We start from the raw sequence: 23837 nt of genomic DNA, 5'->3' as shown, positions 1-23837 counted from the left end.
TCCTTCCCTTTCACCGTATCTTTCTGTTATGCCCAAATCCGTGGGTCCCCAGAAAAGCCAACAAAGGAGACCGAGTCCCATATGTAAAAACAAAGAGCCTTTATTTTAATCAAGTTTGCAAACTCAGTCTCTCTGCATGTCCAACGTATTGGAATATCCAGACAGCCCCAAGCTCAATTAGAATTGTTTTTTTTTTTTTATAGTAGTAAAGGTGGGGATGAGGGGGTCTCTGAGGTTCAGGAACCCTGATTGGCTGACATTGTCTAGGGGTGTCCTGGTGAAGTGCTGGCAGGTGTTTCTACATACAGTGCTTGGGATGCCAGGAATTTCCTTTGAGTGGTCTGCTCTTGGGTGGGGGTCGGGTAACCTAGGCCTGCCAGGCATTGTCTCAGGGTAAACTGCTGAGACTCCAGACTCTATTTAAATTTATCGATGACCAGAGTCCCAGGTGATAATGGTTGGAAGTAAAGAACTTCCTTTGGATGACCTGCCCAGACTTAGCTTTCATGGCTGGCCCCCACACTAACAATGTGTAAGAACCGCCTCTCTTGCCCCTGTAAACACTGTGTTTCTCCTATAAAGGGGACTTCAATAGGCCAGCAGGGGCCACCCTCTGAAATCCTCACTTAGAGCAGCTTTGGACTGGCCATACCTGAAATCCAGCATACCCTAAAATACAGCTTGCTTTAATCAGACAATTGTGGATTTGGTTATTCTCACAACTTTCAGGTTTAACATACTAACATATACATATAAGTTAGCGTTAACTAAGGTTTCTTGAGACAGGGTCCATTTATGTAGCCCTGGGTATCCTGGAACTTACTTTGTGGACCAGGCTGGCCTTGAACTCACAGACATCTGCCTGTCTCTGTTTCCAAGTGTGGGGATTAGAGGCAGGTACTACCCTACTCAGGCTTGTGTATAAGTGCTTAACATAGTATATAGGCACAAGGAGCATGGGGCAGATGCAGAGGCCAGCCTGGTGTCACAAACAATGGATTGTGAAAATGGCCTCCATTGTGGGGCATACTGAAGTATGTAGAATTGAAGTGCCATGTTAGAAAGGAAATGAAGGTAAGAAAGGTCATGTTGAGCAGTGGGGGTGGGAGAAGCAGAAGTGGGAGTTTGATATGATCAAAAGGGGCGGGGTTTGCCAAAGGCTCCCCAAGACTGGACTTTCAGCTTCTAAAACACAGAAAAAGAAACACAGGAAAAACGTGGCCTGCTAGTCTAGAATCCTAGCATTTAGTAGGCAGAGGCAGGGGGGTCGGGAGCTCAAGTTTATGCTCCGCATCAAGCTCAAGTAACATGAAACTGTCTCAAAACATCTTTAAGAATATGTTGTGTTACCGTGTTTCAAGCACACACATTACCCTAATAATTTGGCACGTGCATCTCCCTCAGGGGGTGGGTGTCTGTCCTCGACTTGCAGCCAGGAGGGAGAGAAGGGCCATTTTTGCCAAGAGCAATGTCAGCAGCCATCAGGCAGTAGAGACAAAGCCAGACAAAAGCTCCAAAAGGAACAGGAACACAGGGAGAAAAGCCCTCAAAATTCCGGGGCAATCTGGGGAGCCCGGGGCCCAGTTCCATCTGGCTCTGGGAAGAGCCTCTTGCTTTTCTGTTTTCAGCCTATTCTCTTGGTCCCCTTCCTCTGAATCTGTTTCTCAGATCTGAAGAGCAGAATTAATCCAACTTACCTGAACCACTAAGACTTGAGAACACTGAGAGAAGCTGCAGGGCCTTCCCCCTCTCAGCCCCTGGCGCTGGGCACATGGTACTGGCTAAGGTCATCTCAGTGACTTCATGCGCCTGAACGCTGAGCGCCTTCTGGTCGACTGACCAGCAGCAGAAGCCCCAGGTAACCGTGTTTTGAATATGGCTGTGGCTCCTGCTCTCTGAGCTAGAGCCATCTTTGTGGTGACAAATGGAACCCTGGATTCCAATGCCAGCACAAAGTAAAGCAGGTACGGCAAAGCATGGATGCCCAGGATGCCAGCATTCAGACGGTCAAGGTTACTCTCTCCTACACACAGCACATTCGAAGTCAACCTAGGATACACAGGACTTTCTAAAAAACAAACAGCAAAAACCCTTGAGTCCCAAAGGCAAAAAGTCTAAGTCAAAAGTGTTAGGAAAATTTAATATGACTCTAGTCACTTCATATTTAAATGCCTGAGTCACACCTACATAATGACCCTGGTAACAAACGTTCTGAAGCCAGCATAAAGCAGAAGTCCACCTCCATGCTTTCTAATCTCAGACAGAGCTAGTAGGCCCAGAGGCCTCTGGGAGGCCATCGTTGATTGGGGACTCTGCTTGATGATGAGAACCACAGCGATGGCCACATACCATCAGTCACCAGGCAGTCTGGGGAGAGGAGGCAGACCGCCAGGGCAGAGCCTTCCTCCCTCACCAGGAAGCAGCTTCCATTCCAAACAAGAGATGGGCGCCTTGGCAGCACAGGGGAGAAGTCAGCCACTGTCCTCATCCTATCACTCGTGGAAACCTTTAAGAGTCACTGGTGCCTGGAACCAAACGTAATCCTCTGAGGCAACGGCTGGGATGGAAGGTCGGCCACAGGACAGCGTCACAGTCAGTTTGTGGCCCCGGCTGGGCACTCGGTAGTTGAGCTTGGGTAGAAACCAATCTTCTCCACAGTCACGGTGCCCCTGTACCATGACAATGGTACCCATGAGCGGAGGAGCCTGCAGCTCACTAAAGGCATCGGCCAGGAAGATGGCTCGGAAGAGACGACGCAAACAGGCAGCTGTGTTCAGGCTCTGGTCCACACTGAAGGGGACTAGTCTGGACAAGTCAAGTTCATAGAATTCCTTGGGGCTCAGGGCATTGCCTCCAAGAAGGATCAACACTCTTGGTACCAGTGTTCGGGCAAAGAAGTCCTCTAGGTGACTGAGGACACTCTCCAGTTCCGCCAGAGCCTGCTGACACTTCCTGCTGTTCACCTCCGCGGTGAGCCGAGGCTTCTTCCTTGCAGTGTCCTCTGACTATAAAGACGAAGAGTGACAGAGGAAAAGAACACGGTAGAATTAAGTGGATGGCCTTTGGTGGAACCCCACTGAGACATGTAGATAAACAAGATTTCTGTTACCGGGCTTTATCAGAAAGCATTAAATTAAGGGAAATCTATACACTGTACAAACTATAGCTCTCCTATTTCTTGAATAGCAAAGACGGTATTCAAAACTGGAGGACATCAAAATTAAAGCAATAAAACAGTCAGAGGGGAATGAGATGGTCCAGCAATTAAAAGGGGCTTGCTGCATAAGCCTGGTAATTCGAGTTTGATCCCCAGAACCCAAGTAAAAACAGGAAAGAATGACTCCACAAAATTATCCTTTGACCTCCACTGTGGCACAAGTTCGCAGTCATACACACACACACACACACACACACACACACACGCACACACACACAGAGCAATAAAAAAAATTTTTAAAATGTAAAAGACTTGTCACAGATAAAGGCAGCAATTTTTTGTTATACAGGGAGTGTAGAAATGAGGATTACTTGGTTTAATCAAGATAATTCTAGAGTAGGCCTTCCAATTGAACACATCCATGGTTATTGAGAATGGAGCAATGGTTCAGAACATGAAGACCTGAGTTCAAATCCCCAAAACCAGGTAAAAAGCAACATCCCGGAAACAAGAAAGTCCTGAGCTTGTTGGCCAGTCAGTCAGCCTAAATGTTGAGCTTCTGATTCAATGAGCCCCTGTCTCAAGGCAATAAGGAAGAGAGCAATATACACCACAGAAAGAGAGAGAGAGAGAGAGAGAGAGAGAGAGAACATTCAGTGAGGGAGGGAGAAAATGGAGCGAGTTAGAAAAAACTGCCTGTAGAGAAAGAACAAAAGAATAACATTGGTCAAAGGCAAGAAGCTTCAGAAGATAAAAAGTAGATGCTGCCTGCCCCACCCAATTGTAAGGTGGACATTAGGAGTTAAGAGAGCTGATTGGCTGCCCATCAAAATTGCAGCAAAATTTTTCACAGACCACGAAAGAGTGGTACTCAACCTCATATGGAAAAGCAAAAAACCCAGGATAGTCAAAACAATCCTGTACAATAAAAGAGCTTCTGAAGGCATCACAATCCCTGACTTCAAACTCTACTACAAAGCTACTGTACTGAAAACAGCCTGGTATTGGCATAAGAACAGACAGGAGGAACAATGGAACCGAATAGAAGACCCGGATATCAATCCACACATCTTCAAACACCTGATCTTTGACAAGGAAGCAAAAAATATCAAATGGAAAAAAAAGATAGCATATTTAACAAGTGGTGCTGGCATAGTTGGATTTCAACATGTAGAAAAATGAAAATAGACCCATATCTACCACCATGCACAAAACTCAAGTCCAAATGGATCAAACACCTCAACATAAAGTCAGCCACACTGAACCTTATAGAAGAGAAAGTGGGAAATACTCTTGAACGCATTGGCACAGGGAACCACTTCCTAAATAGAACCCTAGCAGCACAGACACTGAAAAAATAATTAATAAATGGGACCTCCTGAAACAGAAAAGCTTCTGTAAAGCAAAGGACACGGTCAACAAGACAAAACGACAGCCTACAGATGGGAAAAAATTTTCACTAACCCCACATCAGACAGAGGTCTGATCTCCAAAATATACAAAGAACTCAAGAAATTGGACACCAAAAGAACACATAATCCAATAAAAAAAAAATGCAGTACAGACCTAAACAGAGAATTCTCAACAGAGGAATCTAAAATGGCTGAAAGACACTTAAGGAAATGTTCAACATCCTTAGTCATCAGAGAAATGCAAATCAAAACAACTCTGAGATTCCATCTTACATCTGTAAGAATGGCCAAAATCAAAAACACTGATGACAACTTATGCTGGAGAGGTTGTGGGGAAAAGGGAACACTCCTGCACTGCTGGTGGGAATGCAAGCTAGTACAGACCCTTTGGATGTCAGTGTGGCAATTTCTCACAAGTTAGGAACAACGTTCCTCAAGACCCAGTAATACCACTTTTGGGTTATACCCAAAGGATGCTCAATTGTACCACAAGGACATGTGCTCAACTGTGTTCATAGCAGCATTGTTTGTCATAGCCAGAACCAGGAAACAACCTAAAAATGTCCCTTGACTGAAGAATGCATAAGGAAAATGTGGTACATTTATACAATGGAGTACTACACAGCAGAAAAAAATAACGACAGCTTGAATTTTGTAGGCAAATGGATGGAGCTAGAAAACATTATTTTGAGTGAGGTAACCCAGACACAGAGAGACAATGATCACATGTACTCATTCATAGGTGGTTTTTAAACATAAAGCAAAGAAAGCCAGCCTACAAATCACAATCCCAGAGAACCTAGACAACAATGCGGACACTAAGAGAGACTTACAGAGATCTAATGTACATGGGAAGTAGAAAGTATAAAAAGACAAGATCTCCTGAGTAAGTTGGGAGCATGGGGACCTTGGAGAAGGATTAAAGTGGGGAGGAGAGAGACAGGGAGGGAAGCAGAGAAAAATGTGGAGCTCAATAAAATCAATTAAAAAAGAGAGAGAGAGAGAGAGAGAGAGAGAGAGAGAGAGAGCTGATTGGCAACTGTTAGTAAGAAACAGCCCAATACGCAAGTCCACACCGCAGAACTAGACAGTACAGCCTGCAGGAAGCAAGATGGGCGGTGCTGAACAAATCTGTGTGACAGCAGTCTGGGGAGAATTTGTAATACTAGTTTGGGGGATTTTGTCTTTTTTTTTCCTTTCCTTTCCTTTTCTCCTTTCAAGGAAGAATCTCTCAGCTGGGCAGTGGTGGCGCACGCCTTTAATCCCAGCACTCTGGAGACAGAGACAGGCCAATCTCTGTGAGTTCAAGGCCAGCCTGGTCTACAAGAGCTAGTTCTAGGACAGGCTCCAGAGCTACAGAGAAACCCTGTCTCAAAAAAACAAAATGAAAGAAAGGAAAGAAAGAAAGAAAGAAAGAAAGAAAGAAAGAAAGAAAGAAGGAAAGAGAGAGAGAAAGAAAGAAGGAAAGAATCTTTCTGTGTAACAGTCCTGGCCATCCTGAACTCACTTTGTAGATCTGGCTGGCCTCAAGCTCAGAGATCCACCTGCCTCTGCCTCCTGAGTGCTGGAATTAAAGGCGTGAACCACCACTGCCTGACTTTTCTTTCTTTCTTTTTTATTCTTTTTTTTTAAGACAAGGTTTCTCTATGTAACAGCCCTATCTTTCCTGGAACTAACTCTTGTGGAGCAGACTAGCCTCAAACTCACATAGATCTGCCTGCTTCTGCCTCCCAGATTTTTAAGCATTTTTAAAGAGAGTCTCACTATGTATCCTGGCTAGCTTAGAACCACTTATGAAGACCAGGTTGGCTTCAAACCCAAGTGATCGACCTGTCTCTCACCTAAATGTTGGTTTTAGGGCTCCATCCCTGGCCTTCCTATACCATGTTTGTTGAGTTTTTCAAGAGATCACCAGGTTCTCCTTATAAATATCAGTTCATAAGGCCCAGACATTAGATAGTGATCTGAAATATTCACCAGACAGAATCAAAAGTTCCAACAGCAAACAGCAAACACCAAAAGTAAAAGAAACAAATAGGATTCTGAAAGAAAGACACTGCAAGCAGCAAGAAGGAGAGTGGGAAAGCCCCTCCCCTCCAAAGAGAGAAAGAGAGAGAGAGAGAGAATTTTATGGTCCTGAGGTGGCTATAATCCCAGGACCCAGGCTGAAGTAGTTGAGCACTGAAATTCACCAGCTCGCTGGCCTGAGATGGCTCAGGCCCTGGTTGCAGATCCCTTGACTCTCCCCCCCCCCAGTAGAGGAGAACTGCCTCCTGCTACAGTCTCTGTCGTCCACACCTGCATGTGGTGCCTGCTCCCCACTCCCCACACACACTAAAAAAATAAATGTAAAAACTTTAAAGTTCACACATTCAAAACCACACTGGACAACATCGCAAGACCATTAAAATCAAAACAAAACTCTAAGCCCCCCCCCAAAGATCCCAAACTGATTAAGAATAAAAAATTGTTAGACTCTAAAGTCTAGAAATCCTCCCAAGAAAATATATTAAAATAAAACCAGGAACGGGTGAAAATGTGAGAAAAAGAAATTCAAATGTAAACAGCCAGTTCAGGTCTGGGGCTATAGCTTAGTAATACAACTCTTGTCTAGCATGTGAGGGGCCTTGGATTCTCAAGAGTGGAGGGGAGAGAGAAGAGGAGGGGAGGGGAGGAGAGAGGAGACAGAGAATTAAGGATAGGCCAGGTATGGTGACGCACACCTTAGCCCCAGCAGTCAACTGGGGAAGTTGAGGCAGACAGATCTCTGGCCTGAACTACACAGTGAAATCTTGTTTCAAAAAATATATACAATTTAGAGAACTCATGACGTCCTCATACAACACATAATAGGACGAGTCTCAGTAAGAGAACAAGGAGAGAGAAAACCAAGGCCCAAGTGGGGAAAAACGAGAAAAGAAAGCCTTCGCAAAGACCTAGGCTTCCTCGGAAGCGGAGGAGTTCTTAGCTCACTTTTCTGCTGTCTAAGAACCACAGTCTTCCCACCCATTTTCTCCCAAAGCCCGCACGAACCTGGGGAGGAGATTTTCGGTAGAAGTGCTTAAGCTGTTCATAGGGTAGAGGTAGCTGTTGGCGTTGGTACATGATATGCTTTAGAAGTTCACAAGTAAACTGACAGCAGCCTTCCTGGCTCACCGGCCCGGGGAACACCACCGGCACCAAGTCTCTTGGGCAAAAAGGCTCCGAAGCTTCCTGAACTGACGTGATGACGGTCTCAGGATCTACTTGAGGAGCGTGAGTTTCTTCCGACTTCTCATACCAATCCAAATCTAGTCCGTGAATGAAAAAGTAAAAGGGGGAGGATTAAAATCAACATCAGTCTTCTCGTTCCCAGGGGTCACACCTGCAGACACCCACATATACCCTGGACGGTGACAGGAGACCTGATTCTGACCGGGAGCGACTTAAAACGACATCAGGACAGAAGGGGACTTTCGGAGGCAGAGACTAAGGCTTCGCTATGAAATGTGAAGTGGGGGGCAGCACACCCAAAAGGACAGAACAGGAGAAGCAGCTCCACCCAAAGCGAGGAAGTGACCCACAGAGCCAGCTCCGGCCAGGACACCGGGAACCAAAGAGACAGGGAGGAACGACGGAGAAAGCGCCAGTCACTAAATGCCTTCTGGCAGGTAGCAACAGGAAAGAAACGGGCCCCCAAGTTTGGGATCCCACGCCTTACCGGGGGCGGCCGCAGCAGACAGATCCTCTGATCCGGGCGCAGCCATAGCTACTGCCTGCTTAGTCGCCCTGCGGTTAGAAGAGACGACGCGCGGAGCATCATGGGAAGCTTCAACTCCACTTCCGATTCCTACTGGCCGGAAGGAGCTCAGCGCGGCCTCTGGGTGGTGGAGGTTAGAGTTAGCTGCACACCCGGGGAAGGGAACGCTTGGCCCTTCCCACTTGGCTGACCCGCGTCCTCCGGACTTGCCTTCCTAAGGGCGCCTCTTTTCAGGCTAGCTCCCTGCGCACCCCACTGCACGCCCGCTTGGTGACAGACCCTGTCCTAGGTGCTGGAGACTCAGCCGCGGTCAAGTCAATCTCCGGCCCTATTAGGATTAGACAGTGTGAAGAACAGGGACCCCCTGCCCCAGAGCGAGTTGGGGTAGGGTTAGGGTTAGTATAGGGGAAGGGTGGTCCCCTGAATGTATGCCCTGTGACCTATAGGTAAAGTTAGCTAGGTAGAAAAGAAGATCCTAGTGTTTGAGATCTTGAGAGACAACGTTCTCTGTTCAAGGACTAGAAGAAAATTTATAGAGTTAAGGTTTTTTCCAGTGGTGGTGGCACACGCCTTTAATTCCAGCACTCGAGAGGCAGAGACAGGCGGATCTCTGAGTTCGAGGATCTCTGAGTTCGAGGAACTACAGAGTGAGTTCCAGGATAGGTTCCAAACCGACAGAGAAACCCTGTCTTAAACAAGAAAAGGAAGGAAGGATGGAGGGAAGGATGAAAGGAAAGGAGGAAGGAAAAGAAAGGACAGACTCGCTCCACACTACTCTATGACAGGCTCACACAGAAACACAAAGTAGCAAACTGCTTGTTTTGGGGTCTGCAAGCAAGATGGCTGAGAAGGTAAAGGCACTTGCAGCCAGAACTGATGACCTGAATACAATCCTCTTGACACACATAATAGGAAAAGAGAACCGACTCCCACAAGTTCTCCTCTCACCTCCGCACCCCCCCCTGCACGCACGCACGCACGCACGAAGGCGCCGCACACAATTGTAACCATTTTAATTTACATCTTTGTAAACATAACCCTTACACTTGCTACAGTGTAGACTGACTTATAGGGATGATGAGGCAGGCTTCCCCGTTAGAGGTGGTACTGCAGTGGTTCAGTGGTTGGTGAAAGAGGCTGCAACTAGGGAAATTTTGTTTATTTGATACAAAGTCTCACTATGTAGCTATGGCTGGCCTGGATCTCACAGAGATCTACCTGCCTCTGCCTCCCAAGTGTTGGGATTAGGGTGTGTGCACCACCACATCCATCCCACCTAATATTTATTTGACTTTGAGTGATACAGCTGGGCAGTCCTGGCATGCACCTTTAATCCTAGCAGGCAGATCTCTGAGTTCAAGGCCAGCCCTGTCTACAGAGTGAGTTCCAGGACAGCCAGGGGTACACAGAGAAATCCTGTCTTGAAAAAAAACCAAACCAAACCAAATTAGAACCCAACAAAAATGGGCATACAAATTAAACATTTGATGATAATAAATTGAAGAAGTTTATTTTAAACTTGTCTAGGGACATGGTTCAGTTTGTGTCGTGCATGAACCCTAGGTTTGATTCCCAGAACTACAAAAAGTGCATCCTGTGGGGGCCAGCCATGAAAGCTAAGTCTGGGCAGGTCATCCAAAGGAAGTTCTTTACTTCCAACCATTATCATCTGGGACTCTGATCACTAATAAATTTAAATGGAGTCTGGAATCTCAACAGTTTACCCTGAGACAATTACCCGACCCCCACCCAAGAGCAGACCACTCAAAGGAAATTCCTGACATTCCAAGCACTGTAGATAGAAACACCTGCCAGCACTTCACCAGGACACCCCTAGATAAATGTCAGTCAATCAGGGTTCCTGAACCTCAGAGACCTCTCACCCCCACCTTTACTAGTATAAAAACCCAATTCTAATTGAGCTTGGGGCTCTCTGGATATTCCAATATGCGGAGAGACCAAGTTTGCAAACTTGATTAAAATAAAGGCTCTTTGCTTTTACATATGGGACTCAGTCTCCTTTGTTGGCTTTTGTGGGGATCCATGGATTTGGGCATAACACAATCCATCTTAATTTAAGTGACTAAGAAATATTTAAATAGATTTCTGAAACAGTTCTTTGATGTACATATAATTTTACTATTTTTTTGGTTTTTAGAAACAGGGTTTCTCTGTATCTTTGGAGCCTGTCCTGGATGTAGCTCTTGTAGACCAGGCTGGCCTCAAACTTATAGAGATCTGCCTGCCTCTGCCTCCCAGGTGCTGGGATTAAAGGTGTGCATCATTACCGCCTGGCCAAATTTTCATACTAATGAAATGGATGTGCTTGTTCCTCTAATACAAAGATATACTGATGTAGTCGGATTGTATTTTGATTGCCAGCTCAGAAATGACATGGAGATTTATTATTAATTATGAAAGGTCAACCTTAGTTTAGCCTTGTCCCACTACTTCTTATAACTTATATTAATCCCTTTTTCTAATCTACTTTCTGTTCTGTGGCTCGTTACCTGGTTGAGGCCAGCCTTGTCTACAGAATTAGTTCCAGGACAGCCAGGGTAACATAGAAAAATCCTGTCTCTGTCTAAGAAGGAAAATAGACAGGTGTCTTGTTGTGGAATGTTATTTTAAGATGGGTTAAATTTGTTTATGCTGTAGAACATTTGCTTAAAGATGCAAAGATGTGTCACATTCTTTATGTTGCATTGGTTTAACTCTGTGAAGCTGTGTTACTTTGCCTGTCTATAATACCTGATTGGTCTAATAAAGAGCTGAATGGCCAATAGTGAGGCAGGAGAAAGGATAGGCGGGGCTGGTAGGCAGAAAGGATAAATAGAAGGAGGAGGCAAGTGTGAGAGGACTCAAGGATCCAGTCACCCAGCTACACAACAAGCCAAGCCATGGAGTAATAAGTCACGGAAGGGATACAGAAATAGAGGAAGGTAATGAGCCAAGCTTAGGCCAGGCATTTATAAGAAATAAGCCTCTGTGTGATTGATTTAGGAGCTGGATGGTGGGCCCCTAACAAGAGTCAAAAGAGTAAGAGTGGAAAAATAATTAACAGCGTGTCTCGTAATTATAATTTAATGTAGCAGAGGGTTTGAAGAGGAGAAGAAATAGAAAGTCACCCTCAGGAAGACAAGAGCAGCCATGCAGTGGCCAGCACCTGAGATCTCAGCACTTAAGAGGCAGAAATAGGATGGAGACTATCCTATTTAGAATATCCTAAATAATATAGGATTTATTTATATATTAATATAGGATTTACCTATAAATAGATATCCTATTTATCTAGAATAAATACATAGTCACTCTGTCTTATGTGGGTTTCAGGAACAGAATTTCAGTCACCAGATTTAAACAGAAAGTGCTTTTACCCACTGAATCTTCTCGCTGCCCCTCAAGACCCTTTCTTTTAAAAAAATGGAGATGGTTGGTGGTGCTCGCCTTTAATCCCAGCACTCAGGCAGAGGCAGGTGGATCTCTGTGAGTTTGAGGCCAGCCTGGTCTACAGAGCAAGTTCCATAGCTACTGACACCATTGCTACTGAGAAACCTTGTCTCAAAAAAAATCAAAACAAACAAACAAATAATAACATGAAAAAGAAAAAGACAAGTAGGTTTCTGACTTAAGCAGCCATAGGACCAGCTGAATAGTGGTCAACAAAATAGGAGATGAAGACATTAGGGAGGGGGAGAGATAAGCTCAGCTTTTCCCAGGGAGAGTTAAATATCTCTTGGATACAGTAGTAGTATATTTAGAACATACTCTACTTACAATAGAGGCAAGTATGAGGGAGTCCTCAGTATGAACTCCGATTATATGACCCAGCGAAGATGTACAAAACAGAATAAGCTGGATCCTGAAGCCATTAGGGAGAGAAAAGAGCCCGTGGGAGCCACGAGGGAATGCTGAGAAAAGTATGAAGAAAGAGGCGAGGACCAGGACACAGAGATCAAGACTACAGTGTGTTTTGGGAAGTAGGGACCAGAGGTCAAAGCATACTGTAATAGCACAGTGATTAATATATTGTGGGGGGCTGGAGAGATGGTTCAGTGGTTGAGAGTACATTCTGCTCTTGCAAAGGTCCCAGGTTCAGATCCCATCAACCACTCAAAGTGGATCACAATCAGCCTCAGGGGACATGACACCCTCTGCTACCTCTAAGGGCATGGCTCATTTGTAGAAACCCACTCACATACTTACACAATTAAAAACACTGTGAAGTTGACCATAGTGGTGTGCATCATTAATTCCAGTACTTGGGAGGCAGAGGCAGCTGGAACTCTGGGCTTGAAGCCAGCTTGTTCTACAGAGTGAAGTCCAGGACAATCAGGACTACACAGAGATACCCAATCTCTAAAGAGATAAAGGGAAAAAGTAGCGTGGTGTTGAGCTGAAGGCGCATCATAGTGTTAGAATGTATGGCTAGCATGCACGACAGTCTTGGTCCAAGCATTGTGTAGGAAATTGATAATAGAATAGAAGAAATTAAACGTTGGAACCCAGAACAGTTAGGTGTATATATAGATCTTAGTATACAACAGTGGCAGCTTCCTCAAGGAACTACCATAAGATAAACCCAGGTCTGGTGCTGAAGGCCTGCAGTCCCAGCTCGGTGGATGGCTGAGATAGGTGAGTCACAAGTTCAAGGTGAATCTGGATAATTTAGCAAGATACTGTCTCAAAAAGTAAAAAACAGGGTCGCGATATAGGTGTGTAGTAGAATGCTTGAGAAACAGGATGGGGGAGATCCATTAAAAAATAAAATTAGTTTCTATTATACACTAAAAATGGTATAGATCAAGTGGATTAAAGTAAGTGTAAAATACACCTGAAAGTCAGCAGGGTGCTCGTGGTGGTTGTTCACTACTTTAATCCCAGCTCTCGGGAGGCAGAGGCAGGCAGATCTCTGAGTGTTCAAGACCAGCCTGATTTACAGAGTGAGTTCCAGGACCGCCAGGGCTACACAGAGAAACCCTGTCTCAGAACATGCAGGAAAAATCACTGTAGAAAGCTAGCAGAGAAGCACAGAGTAGCTGCCAAACCTGCTGACCTGAATTTGATTCCAGAGCCCATATAATAGGGCATGATAGATTCCTGCAAGTCACCCTCTGAGCTCTACATGTACATCATAGTGTACACACGTGCACACAGAATAAATGTAAAACTTTAACAGATGTAATTTTAAATTGTGTGTGTATCTATAATTAGGACTGTGCACATCAGTGTGATCTTGTGAAGAGGGTACCGGGTCCCCTGGAGTTGGAGTTAAAGGCAGTGCTAAGTCAACCAACACTGATGCTGGGAACTGAACTCTCGGCATCTGGAAGAGCAGCAAGAACTCTAACTACTGAGCCATCTCTGTAGCCCCAAGTGGAAACATTTTTTAAATCTCCTCAAAGATATATTACATAATAATATATGAAGTTTACATAAGGATGATAGGAAACCAAGAAAGCAGAGGAAAAGGGTTGCCATAAGCCAGAGCAGATAAAGGTCCATTCACAAAACGCATGTGCACACAGAGGTACTACGTATAAAAGCAAATGACTCATTACCAGCCAGGAAAAATATTTGCATGTGATGTATCTGTAACAATAATATGTATATATACACACACATCCAATAGCCAACCACCTCATGGGCACCTCATAAGCAACCGGTCCAGGAAACTGGTCCTTCCATCACCTCCATTCCCCAGGACCCTGAGCTCTCCTGGCAGAGATCCTGTTGACCTGCTCCTCTGTCAGCCTTCACTTCTGTCTGTGTCGGTAGGCCATTTTGTTCAAGAATGGATTATCCCCCATCATCTTATAAAAGGTCTCCACTAAGGAGCTGTGGGGATTGGAATGGGTGGGGTGAAATTGTGTGTGAAAAGTGGACCTGCTAGAAGATCCATGGATATTTAAACAACAACAAAGGTTGTTTGTCGATATCCGTCGAGTGCAGCTGTTCAGGCCCAGGACTGCTAGTGGTGATAGTGTGGTGTGGGTGGGGCATCTCTCTCTCTCTGTCTGTCTGTCTGTCTGTCTCTCTCTCTCTCTCTCTCTCTCTCTCTTTGGTTTTTTGAGACACAGGGTTTCTCTCTGTAGCTTTGGAGCCTCTGCTGGAACTCGCTCCGTAGACCAGGCTGGTCTTGAACACTCAGAGATCTGCCTGTCTCTGCCTCCCGAGTGCTGGGATTAAAGGCATGAACCACTACTGCCTGGCATATCTCTGCCTTTCAATTCTCATCCTTTGCGATTTCTGAATTCTCTCGTCTCAATCTCTAAAACAGTTTTCCTGGTAGTCCTGGGCTTTTCAAAGGCTGTCCTCAACCATACAGGATAGCATACAGAACGGACACCTGCTTTTCCTCCCTGGAGACTCGCATCATTGACTAGACCTGCAAGGCCTTTTTTAAGATCTTGGTTCTTCTGGTCTAGTTGGTGTGGAAGTTATCTAATGTGGACAGCAGCTGCATGTGCAATAGATCCACCTCCTTCCACGTGGGCCTATGAAGACATGGACTCAACCAGGCCTGAACTCCTACAGAGTGTACCAGAGGTAAGACGCTATTGTTGTTCCTAGTTTACCGAGGAAAACTTTAAAATTTTGGAGGCAAAAGCTGTTTAATTCCTTGACTATATATGAACACCTGGTTGTTTGTGCAGAGGGGAGTGGACACACTGTGAGTCATAAGATAACTACGAAGCTGGGATTTGAACCCTAGCGTCCTGACTCTTGGCCATGCAATTCTGTTTCTCTACTCTGCCCTTTTGGTGTCTTGTACACTGGTTTATGTCGCTTTTAGAGTTCTAAAGGACAGGAGAGACTGTTTGGCTAGAAAGGCAGGTCAACAATTCCCTGGGACCTCGGACAAGTTTCTATTCCTGGCCACTTCCCCCGCCCCCTGGCGGTTGACGTGTCTGGAACCCCAGCTCCGCCCCAAGTAGGGGCCAGGCCCCTCCTCCGGACTAATTTTAAATCAGACTCGGTTTTCCCGGATTGGTTCAACATCAAAACAAAGGGGAGGAGAGATACTTGCTGAAGGCATCCTCAAACCCCTGAAGCAGCTGGCTGGTTTATGGGTTCTGGACACGTGTCTGGCGGCCGCGGTGCCTGGGGCTGTTAAAACCAGCCCACTGACTGTGCCAGGCAAGTAATAAAGCAGTGACTACGGTGCAAGGGTGGCATAATCATCGTCACAATAACAGCTCTAATTATGCTATAACAACCATCTGCCTCCGCCCTGGCTTTTGCCCTGACTCACTCGACAACACGCCAGCTGTCGGGAAGAAACTGAGGCAGAGGTGGAGCCAGCAGGTTGTCAGGTCCAACTGCCCTGAATTTTAACTTGTTGTCTGGGATCCGTGCTGAGTGGTCAAACCCAGTTTGATTCTGATATGAGCCCTTTGCCTCCGGTGATTGTCCTCAATATCAGGCCGCAGGGCTTTCTTACAGTCCTTAGAAAAGGAGCCGCACGCAGCTCAGGGAATGGGATACGGACTACAACTCCCTTAGGGTTCTGCGCGCAAGGCGCGCTTGCTACCCACTCCCCCGAAACCACCTGCGGCCCTTGCGTAGTGATGCTTCCTGGGAATTGTAGTTCAAGCTCACTGTCTTTAGCACTAAATCTTAGGCCCGCGAACTCGGTATCCCTTGGTGCCCTGCGGCTTTTTCTGACGCGACCAGGAGGCCAGGATAGCCAGGGGCGTGGCCTGCGCTGGGCCACACCCCACTCTCCTCCGGCTGGCCCGACGCGGCGGTGGCAGTAGGGGCGGTGGCAGTGGCGGGGGGGAGGGGTCGGGCGGGGGGCTGGTGGCAGCAGCGGATGGACTCGCGGGTATCGGAGCTGTTCGGCGGCTGCTGCCGGCCCGGAGGAGGCCCGGCCATGGGCGGAAACCTCAAAGCTCGGGGGGCCGGCGGTAGCAGCAGTTGCGGGGGCCCAAAGGGGAAGAAGAAGAACGGAAGGAACAGAGGAGGTAAAGCCAACAACCCTCCGTACCTGCCTCCAGAGGTGAGCACCTGAAAAATTGGCGGGGCACAGGGAACTATCTTTCCGGTCCCCGAGACTCCAGGGAGGCGGGACAGAGATAATTAATCCCCCTTTCCGGTGTCAAGACCCCGGGGAGGAAGGACTGGGGAAGAGCACCCCTCCTCCTGTTTCAGGACCCCTTAGAAAAGAGGGGCGTCAAAACTAGACGATCCTCTTCGGTGTCAGGACCTCGGGAAGGGACTGCCCCTTTCTCTAAAATAACCTTTGGAGAAGCGAGGACGGGGAATCTCATCCCCCTGAGGGGAGCAGAGGAGTGGGAAAGGAACACTAACTGGGATAAGAAGTCTAGCAGGAGTAACCACCGCTTTTCTAAACTTGGTCCCCAGGGAGAAGGGGAGTAGTCGGGACTAGAGCAATGTGTTCCTTCGCTACGCCCTCGGTACTCACATACACAAAATAGAGAACAGTTAGACATAGCCCTCTGCCTTTTCCTTGTCGTGTAGACAGAGAAGAGCCCCCATATGCTCCATGAGTCCTTAAAACAAAGAAGACCACTTTCCTTCTTCCTCTTTAGATAGGAGAACCCATCACTCAGGAAGCAGAGGCAGGAGAATTTCTCCTAGTTCCTTGCCATTCTGGTCTACAGAGCGAGTTCCAGGGCTGCCAGGGATACACAGAGAAACCTTGTTTCTGAAAACAAAACAAACAAAAGATAGAAGAACCCAAGGTGGGAAGGACTTCAAATAGTGGTTATCAGACTTTAAGTATGCGCCAGAGTTATCCAGATTGCTGTTCTGTTCACAGAATTTCTGATCCACTAGGTGAGGGATGGACCTGAGAATTTGACATTTCTTTTGGTTTTGTTTCCCCTTTGGTTTTTTGAGACAGGGTTTCTCTGTGAAACAGCACTAGCTGTCCTGGAACTAGTTTTTGTAGACCAGGCTGGCCTTGAACTCACAAAGATCTGCCTACCTTTGCCTCCCGAGTGCTGGGATTAAATGCATGCACTACCACCACTCAGCAAATTTGGCATTTCTTACACTATAATGTTGTTGGTCTCAGAACCACACTTTGAGAACCATTGGCCTAGATTATCTTTATACCATCTTTAAAGTCTACTATCCTAATTGTTCACCGTCAGCAGAATAGTAAAAACGTGTCTTTGTTGATGGAAAAAGAGCTCCCACACATTCCATGGGGTTGAGATTGTGGATAAAGACTCTTCTAAGGACTTTAAAGATGGAATGATGACAGAAAGGGAAACAGAAAAATAAAATGGCCAGGGAGGAGAAATGCAGAAATACAGAAGGGCAATATGAGATGTCACAACCTTTTGTACAGGGGGTGGGGGTGGGGTGAGGCAAGTCTGTGTAGCACACAGCCCTAAAGGTGGCAGCTGTGAGAGAGGCTATGATATGGGATTGTTCAGAGTTTCACCTCACCTGAGGCATGAACTGGGGTAAAAGCCATAGTAAGTTCAGTTTATGACATCTGTCCCTTTAATAAATTCCTTCTTTTTTATTTAAATGTAAGTTCCAACTTTGGAATTCTACTCCTCTCTTACCTGGGCCTCCTATCTCAGTGAGTTTGCAGTGACCAGTGCTGAGCTCACACTTTGGCTCTGGCCCAGAGTCACTTGTAACCTCTTACACTTGATGGCATCAGCTGAGAGGGATGGGCAAGAAGGAAGTGGTGGCTCCTAGATCAGTGTCAAAGAAAGGCAGCAACAGCCTGAACACAGAAAGAAACCAAAACCAAAACCAAAACCAGAACACCCAGACTGGACAGAAGTGTCAGATGTGGAGGTTGGGGAGGAAGAGGTGATCTTGCATCTAGAAAGAACACGCTGAGGATCTGTGATTCCGTCGTTGGATAAGTGGGTAGTTTGCTGTATCCTTACAGCCTTTCCTCAGAGGCTACCTGGGAGCATGGGCAAGTGCCACCATGGCTTGCCTTATATGCCCGAGGTCATTGGGAATTGAGGAAGTAGGAATTGGGTCTGAACAGGGTGTGCTAACTGTTTCCTGTTTCTTTTTAGGCTGAAGATGGAAACATCGAATATAAAGTGAGTCTTAGGTTGGGGAGGAGATGGGATGCAGTAGTTGCCCTAGTCAGTATAAGGTGATTTCTCTGCTATCCTTCCCACTCCATGCTGCATGGTCATCATGCTGGGCTCTCTGAACCCACCGTGTCAGGGGAAGAATCATTGCTAGTGTGGTCAGGGGTAAGGGTTTGGTTTTTTAAAGATTTTTAATTTTTGTGTGTGTGTGTGTGTGTGTGTGTGTGTGTGTGTAGGTATGTGCTTCTGAGTACCAGTATCTCAGAGGTCAGAATAGGGTGTCAGATCCCCCTTGAGCTGTCATTTCAGGCATTTGTCAGCCCTTGACCTGAGTTCTCTTAACCACTGAACCATTTCTCTATCCCCAGGGGACAAGGGTTTTAAGTGGAAAAGAAAGGTGCTGGTTACTATAGCAGGACAGGTAGGGACCACATTTAGAGTCTGGGAGGAGCACCCTGATTTCTTCTTCTCATGATACCACATCTGTCCCAAGCTGAAGCTGGTGAATCCATCCCAGTACCGCTTTGAACACTTGGTGACGCAAATGAAGTGGCGGCTCCAGGAGGGACGCGGTGAGGCTGTCTACCAGATTGGGGTAGAGGACAATGGGCTGCTGGTGGGGCTGGCTGAGGAGGAGATGCGGGCTTCCCTCAAGACCCTGCACCGGATGGCAGAGAAGTATGCTTCCTTCTCCCTTCTCCCCAACTTTAGGGAGGACCCATGCATACCCAGCCAGCCAAGTCCAGAGGGACTGGGGTGAGGTGGGGATTCCTCCTGTAGCAGTCTCCTGATAGGGGCAGAGTGAGTCTGGTTGGTGCGCTCATTGCACTGTGCCCAGGCTCCCAACTCCTTTTGATTTAAGATGTTTGTTTCAAAAGAAGTATGGGGGGATAGATTGCAAGGGGGTAGGAAGTTCAGTGAGATGTCAGGACCTCTGTGGTCAGAGCCAGACTGGAACAGGGGGAATAATGTGAAATATGGCAGCTGTGGCTTTTCTGTGACAGGGTTGGGGCAGACATCACTGTTCTCCGGGAGCGAGAAGTGGATTATGATAGTGACGTGCCCCGGAAGATCACTGAGGTGCTGGTGCGAAAAGTTCCTGACAATCAGCAGGTGAGCGCCATGCTGCTCTCCTCCCAGCAAAGGCTGTGTTGCTAGGCTTTCCACTGGCCTAGGCTGCTGAGGGTGTGCTCCAGGGAGTAGGAGAACCTTAACCTTTAGTGTGAAGTGAACTCACCTCTGCCAAATTCCTCACAGTTCCTAGATCTCCGTGTGGCAGTCCTAGGGAATGTGGACTCAGGGAAGTCGACCTTGCTTGGAGTCTTGACCCAAGGAGAGCTGGACAACGGGCGGGGCCGGGCCCGGCTCAACCTTTTCCGCCACCTGCATGAGATTCAGTCTGGCCGAACCTCCAGCATCAGCTTTGAGATCCTGGGCTTTAACAGCAAGGGAGAGGTGCATGGGATCAGCGGGACCCAGTGGGGCCAGACTCTGAGGATGGGCTGGTAGAGGTGAAGGCAGAGGCTGGGGGCAGGGTGCGGAGACCTTTTGGAGAAGTCTGAGGGTACTGTGAACAGCTCTCTCCTTAAAAACCAAGTGAGAATCTACGGAGTGAAATAGGAAATGGGCTAGGGACTAGACTAGGGCCTGGTGACTTCTGAAGGGTTGGGGAGGTCACAGGGACACTGAGAGGCCTGGCCCTGGGCTAGGTGGTGAATTACAGCGACTCACGGACTGCAGAAGAGATCTGTGAAAGCAGCTCCAAGATGATCACCTTCATCGACCTGGCGGGCCACCATAAATATCTGCACACCACCATCTTCGGCCTCACCTCCTACTGCCCCGACTGTGCCCTGCTCCTCGTCAGTGCCAACACTGGAATCGGTACGAGATACTGAGCAGAGGGGCAGGGCAAAGGGAGGAGCTGACTCTCTTCTGCCCTGAGCCCCCTCAGAGCTGGGAGCAACACCAACTCTTCCTTTTCCTTCCTCCCAAATTCTCTCTCCTGCCACCTGCCTCTTTTCTGTGAGGTAGCCGGCACCACACGGGAACATCTGGGGCTGGCCTTGGCCCTGAAAGTGCCCTTCTTCATCGTGGTCAGTAAAGTGGACCTGTGTGCTAAGACCACAGTGGAGAGGACAGTACGCCAGCTGGAGCGGGTCCTCAAGCAGCCTGGCTGCCACAAGGTCCCTATGCTGGTCACCTCTGAGGATGATGCTGTCACTGCTGCCCAGCAATTTGCCCAGTCACCCAAGTGAGCCTGCCTCTCACCCTCAAGCCTTGATGGACAGGGAAGGCTGCCACAGGGTCCAGGAGCATGGTGTCCCACCTCTAGGGCCAGATCCATTAGTTCATTTCTTTGCCTTTTTCAGCTTGGGACTGTGGGAGGGAGCTATGCTTGGGACCTTGAAGACATTAACTGTCCACATTCCCTGACTTGCTCACAGTCAGAAGGGGCCTCTGGCTACTGCTTCCTGTTAAGACTATTCTTACATATTTGTGTATCCACAGTGTCACACCTATATTCACACTGTCCAGTGTGTCTGGAGAGAGTCTGGACCTTCTTAAAGTCTTCCTGAACATCCTGCCTCCACTCACCAACAGCAAAGAGCAGGAAGAGCTTATGCAGCAGTTGACAGAGTTCCAGGTAGCTGACCCAACAGACAGAAGGGAGGGCAGGGCAGGGCCAGCCCAGTTGTGACAGCCTGAGCTTATTTACAAAGGTTGGCTCTACAAGCACTGGTGGCAGGACGTTGACAGAGTTTTCTTTGGCTCTAGGTGGATGAAATCTACACAGTCCCAGAGGTGGGGACTGTGGTTGGAGGAACACTGTCCAGGTGACTGCCTTGTGTTACTCGTCCTTACCTGTGTACCCCTGTACTTGAAGACCTCTTGCCTGAAGCAGGCCCTGGGTTGAACAGCTGAGCTCATGCACAGAATGTGGAAGCTTGGCTTATGACGGAGTAATGGCATTGCTGCTTTAGGGGACTCTCCAGGCCCCTAGAGCCTAGGGTTATGGGCTCTAGGAAGAAACAGTGCATTCACCTAGCATCTCAAAGCAGGGAAATGAGGAAGCACAGCATAAAGCCTGAGGATGTAACTTGTCCTTTAGTGAGCTGGTGTTAGCCAAGCCACAGGTGTGGCTCTGCCAGCCGGTGCTGCTGGTCTTCAGAATCTAAATGCTAGACTGGACAAGGCAGTCCGAGCTGGAATTTAGGGTTCTTTTGCCCTAATTCGAGGGCAAGTGTATTCTGAGTGCCCCTAGCAGAGAAGTCAGAGGGACCTATGCTGACATTGTGTTACCTGCTGTCTGGGCTGCAGTGGGATCTGCCGTGAGGGTGACCAGCTGGTGGTAGGCCCAACAGATGATGGCTGCTTCCTGGAGCTGAGAGTATGCAGCATCCAGCGCAATCGCTCTGCCTGTCGCGTGCTGCGAGCTGGTCAGGCTGCTACATTAGCCCTCGGAGACTTTGACCGTGCACTGCTTCGCAAGGTGAGGTGAACAGGTGGGTTGGAGAGGGAATGCAAGTGTCTGGAAGATTGGCTATTGAAACCTAAGGAAACATGGTGGTCTCTAACTTGGGAGTGTAGGCCTGGTTACAGACTATTGAAAGAGCTTAGGATACTCAAAACACGGGTACCATGGTACCAGGGCCTTCTGAGGCCTTTCTCTGGAGGCATATAGAAGAAAAGGGGATTCAGGAGTTCTAAAGTGTGCAGAATGTCTGGAAATGGAGTCTAATGCCAGGTCTGCCCTTCTTGGATCTGGGTTATGCCTCCCCGGCTGTGCCTCCCCAGGGCATGGTGATGGTGAGTCCCGAGATGAATCCCACCATCTGCTCAGTGTTTGAGGCAGAGATAGTCCTACTATTCCATGCCACCACCTTCCGGCGGGGATTCCAGGTGACGGTACATGTGGGCAACGTACGTCAAACAGCAGTGGTGGAAAAGATCCATGCAAAGGTGAGAGCGACCCAGCCATGTCTCCATTTTTGCAGGGAAAGTATTTTGCTTCCATATAGGAGGGAGCCCTAACATTACACTTGGCTTAGAGTTGCCTGATCCCATAAAGGGAACAAAGCCCGTACAGGAAGGGTAGCAGCCCACCTGGGGACTTCAAGGGTGGAGCCATGGCTGATAGAGAATGGGATGAGAGTCATTGGTCAGGGTTGTGACCACTTTTTTCCTGAAGGACAAGTTGCGGACAGGGGAGAAAGCAGTAGTACGCTTCCGCTTCCTGAAACACCCAGAATACCTGAAGGTGGGCGCCAAACTGCTGTTCCGGGAGGGTGTTACCAAGGGCATCGGTCATGTCACAGATGTGCAAGCCATCACAGCAGGAGAAGCCCAGGCCAGCATGGGCTTCTGAGTCCTCAAAACAGCACTACTGCTGTCCCTACAATAATAAGGTGACTTCCGGCCATGCTGCCCACCGTTGGCGGCTCTGTGTGTTAATAGGCTAGGCAGATTAGTGTCTGCTGCCACTTGCTTCCTGCCCCCTTTCTGGAGAGGTGTCAAGCTTGGCGTGGTCAGGGAGGGGCAGTCCTGAGGGAGAAGACAGTTCAGGCAGCACTCGGCAGCTGTGTGCCCCCTGGTTGGCTCATCAACCCTGGCAGCTGCATGATCTTGTCGACTGGATGCCACTCTCAGGACCGGGCATGACTCACCAGTGTGACCTCTGCACTTCAGGAATTGTCATGACTGGGTTGGCCCTTGAAAGTACTTCTTATACCTCCTCTCAGGGCCACATAAGTTGCCCTCTCCACCTGACTGTGGATAAAAGACAGTGCTCCTCACTATCTGGTGGACCCAGGGACGGAAGACATGGCACAGAGACCGTGAAAGACTGTGTTCTTACCCTGCCTTGAGTCCTGATGCATATTTCTGGCTTTATTTCATTGTCCTTTACTCAAGGGCCCTTTGCCCAGATCCTCCTGTTATAGCCCCACTTGGTGCTATTTGTGGTGCTGGCCTAGGTGTGGGGCTGCCAAGCTAAGACTTGGCACACTAAAGGCCAGCTGCATGTCAGTTCCTCTCAAGTCATCTGTTGGCTTTCATACTAGATCAAATAGTCTGTTTTCCTTTCCCAGACTGGTAGCTACAGGACCTTGACCCACAGTTATGTATCCTGACATCCTCATCCCCATTCCTGCTCCCACATAAATTTTTTCTTGTTTTAGTAATCTATAGTGCCCACCCCCTTCCCTCTTGCTGGGAACCAGGAGGAAAGGGAAAGATGTCATTCTAGGCATGGACTCCCTCCTTTCCCTTTGTTAGCATCCTGGGTTCCCATGAACTCAGGGATTTGTTTGTTGAAGATTCTCTGCACATGTGTATATATATATGTATATATATTTAAATACACATATATATTGTACAGAATAAAAAATGTTTTATTGGATATTCTGTGCTTATACTTAAGACAAAGGTTCCGCCTCCACAGCTAGATTCTCCTCCAGGATTAGAGACAAGTGACTCCCTACCGTCGT

The 23837-nt window shown here is 47.7% G+C and overlaps 2 protein-coding genes across 4 annotated transcripts; one reads left to right on the top strand and one right to left on the bottom strand.

Moving 5' to 3' along the window:
* Positions 1-82: 82 nt before the first annotated feature.
* On the bottom strand, positions 83-8422 carry Mad2l1bp (MAD2L1 binding protein). The gene is made up of 3 exons (XM_085679328.2): positions 8270-8422; positions 7603-7859; positions 83-3005 (listed from the first exon to the last, which is right to left on the bottom strand). Exons 1-3 carry the CDS (start codon positions 8313-8315, stop codon positions 2493-2495), a joined length of 816 nt encoding a protein of 271 aa, XP_085535454.1. The 5' UTR covers positions 8316-8422; the 3' UTR covers positions 83-2492.
* A 5977-nt stretch (positions 8423-14399) lies between these two features.
* Gtpbp2 (GTP binding protein 2) lies at positions 14400-23749 on the top strand. 3 transcript variants are annotated; one of them, XM_048445269.3, is made up of 12 exons: positions 14400-14857; positions 18328-18354; positions 18842-19026; positions 19353-19461; positions 19606-19803; positions 20058-20232; positions 20383-20602; positions 20860-20995; positions 21127-21185; positions 21670-21841; positions 22147-22311; positions 22541-23749. In XM_048445269.3, exons 1-12 carry the CDS (start codon positions 14756-14758, stop codon positions 22715-22717), a joined length of 1725 nt encoding a protein of 574 aa, XP_048301226.2. In that variant the 5' UTR covers positions 14400-14755; the 3' UTR covers positions 22718-23749. The 3 variants fall into 3 exon arrangements, with proteins under 3 accessions (XP_048301226.2, XP_048301225.1, XP_048301227.1); XM_048445268.3 differs by lacking the exon at positions 14400-14857 and adding an exon at positions 16098-16310; XM_048445270.3 differs by lacking the exon at positions 14400-14857 and adding an exon at positions 18046-18165.
* The last annotated feature ends 88 nt before the right edge of the window (positions 23750-23837 follow it).

The sequence above is a fragment of the Myodes glareolus genome, chromosome 18, assembly GCF_982192425.1.
Source record: "Myodes glareolus chromosome 18, mMyoGla1.1, whole genome shotgun sequence".
NCBI classification, from domain to species: Eukaryota; Metazoa; Chordata; class Mammalia; order Rodentia; family Cricetidae; genus Myodes; species Myodes glareolus.
The sequence above is the reverse complement of the archived record's forward strand: the minus strand, read 5'-3'. Positions and strand labels throughout refer to the sequence as shown.

What these genes read in the sequence shown, in the direction of transcription:
- Mad2l1bp (XM_085679328.2), bottom strand. Translation starts at nt 8,315, where the DNA reads ATGGCTGCGCCCGGATCAGAGGATCTGTCTGCTGCGGCCGCCCCCG. An exon ending in GTCTGCTGCGGCCGCCCCCG is followed by an intron (nt 7,860 to 8,269) that starts GTAAGGCGTGGG and finishes TTCACGGACTAG; the next exon opens with ATTTGGATTGGTATGAGAAG. An exon ending in ACCGAAAATCTCCTCCCCAG is followed by an intron (nt 3,006 to 7,602) that starts GTTCGTGCGGGC and finishes TCGTCTTTATAG; the next exon opens with TCAGAGGACACTGCAAGGAA.
- Gtpbp2 (XM_048445268.3), top strand. Translation starts at nt 16,125, where the DNA reads ATGGACTCGCGGGTATCGGAGCTGTTCGGCGGCTGCTGCCGGCCCGGA. An exon ending in CTGCACCGGATGGCAGAGAA is followed by an intron (nt 19,027 to 19,352) that starts GTATGCTTCCTT and finishes TTTCTGTGACAG; the next exon opens with GGTTGGGGCAGACATCACTG. An exon ending in GCTTTAACAGCAAGGGAGAG is followed by an intron (nt 19,804 to 20,057) that starts GTGCATGGGATC and finishes GCCCTGGGCTAG; the next exon opens with GTGGTGAATTACAGCGACTC.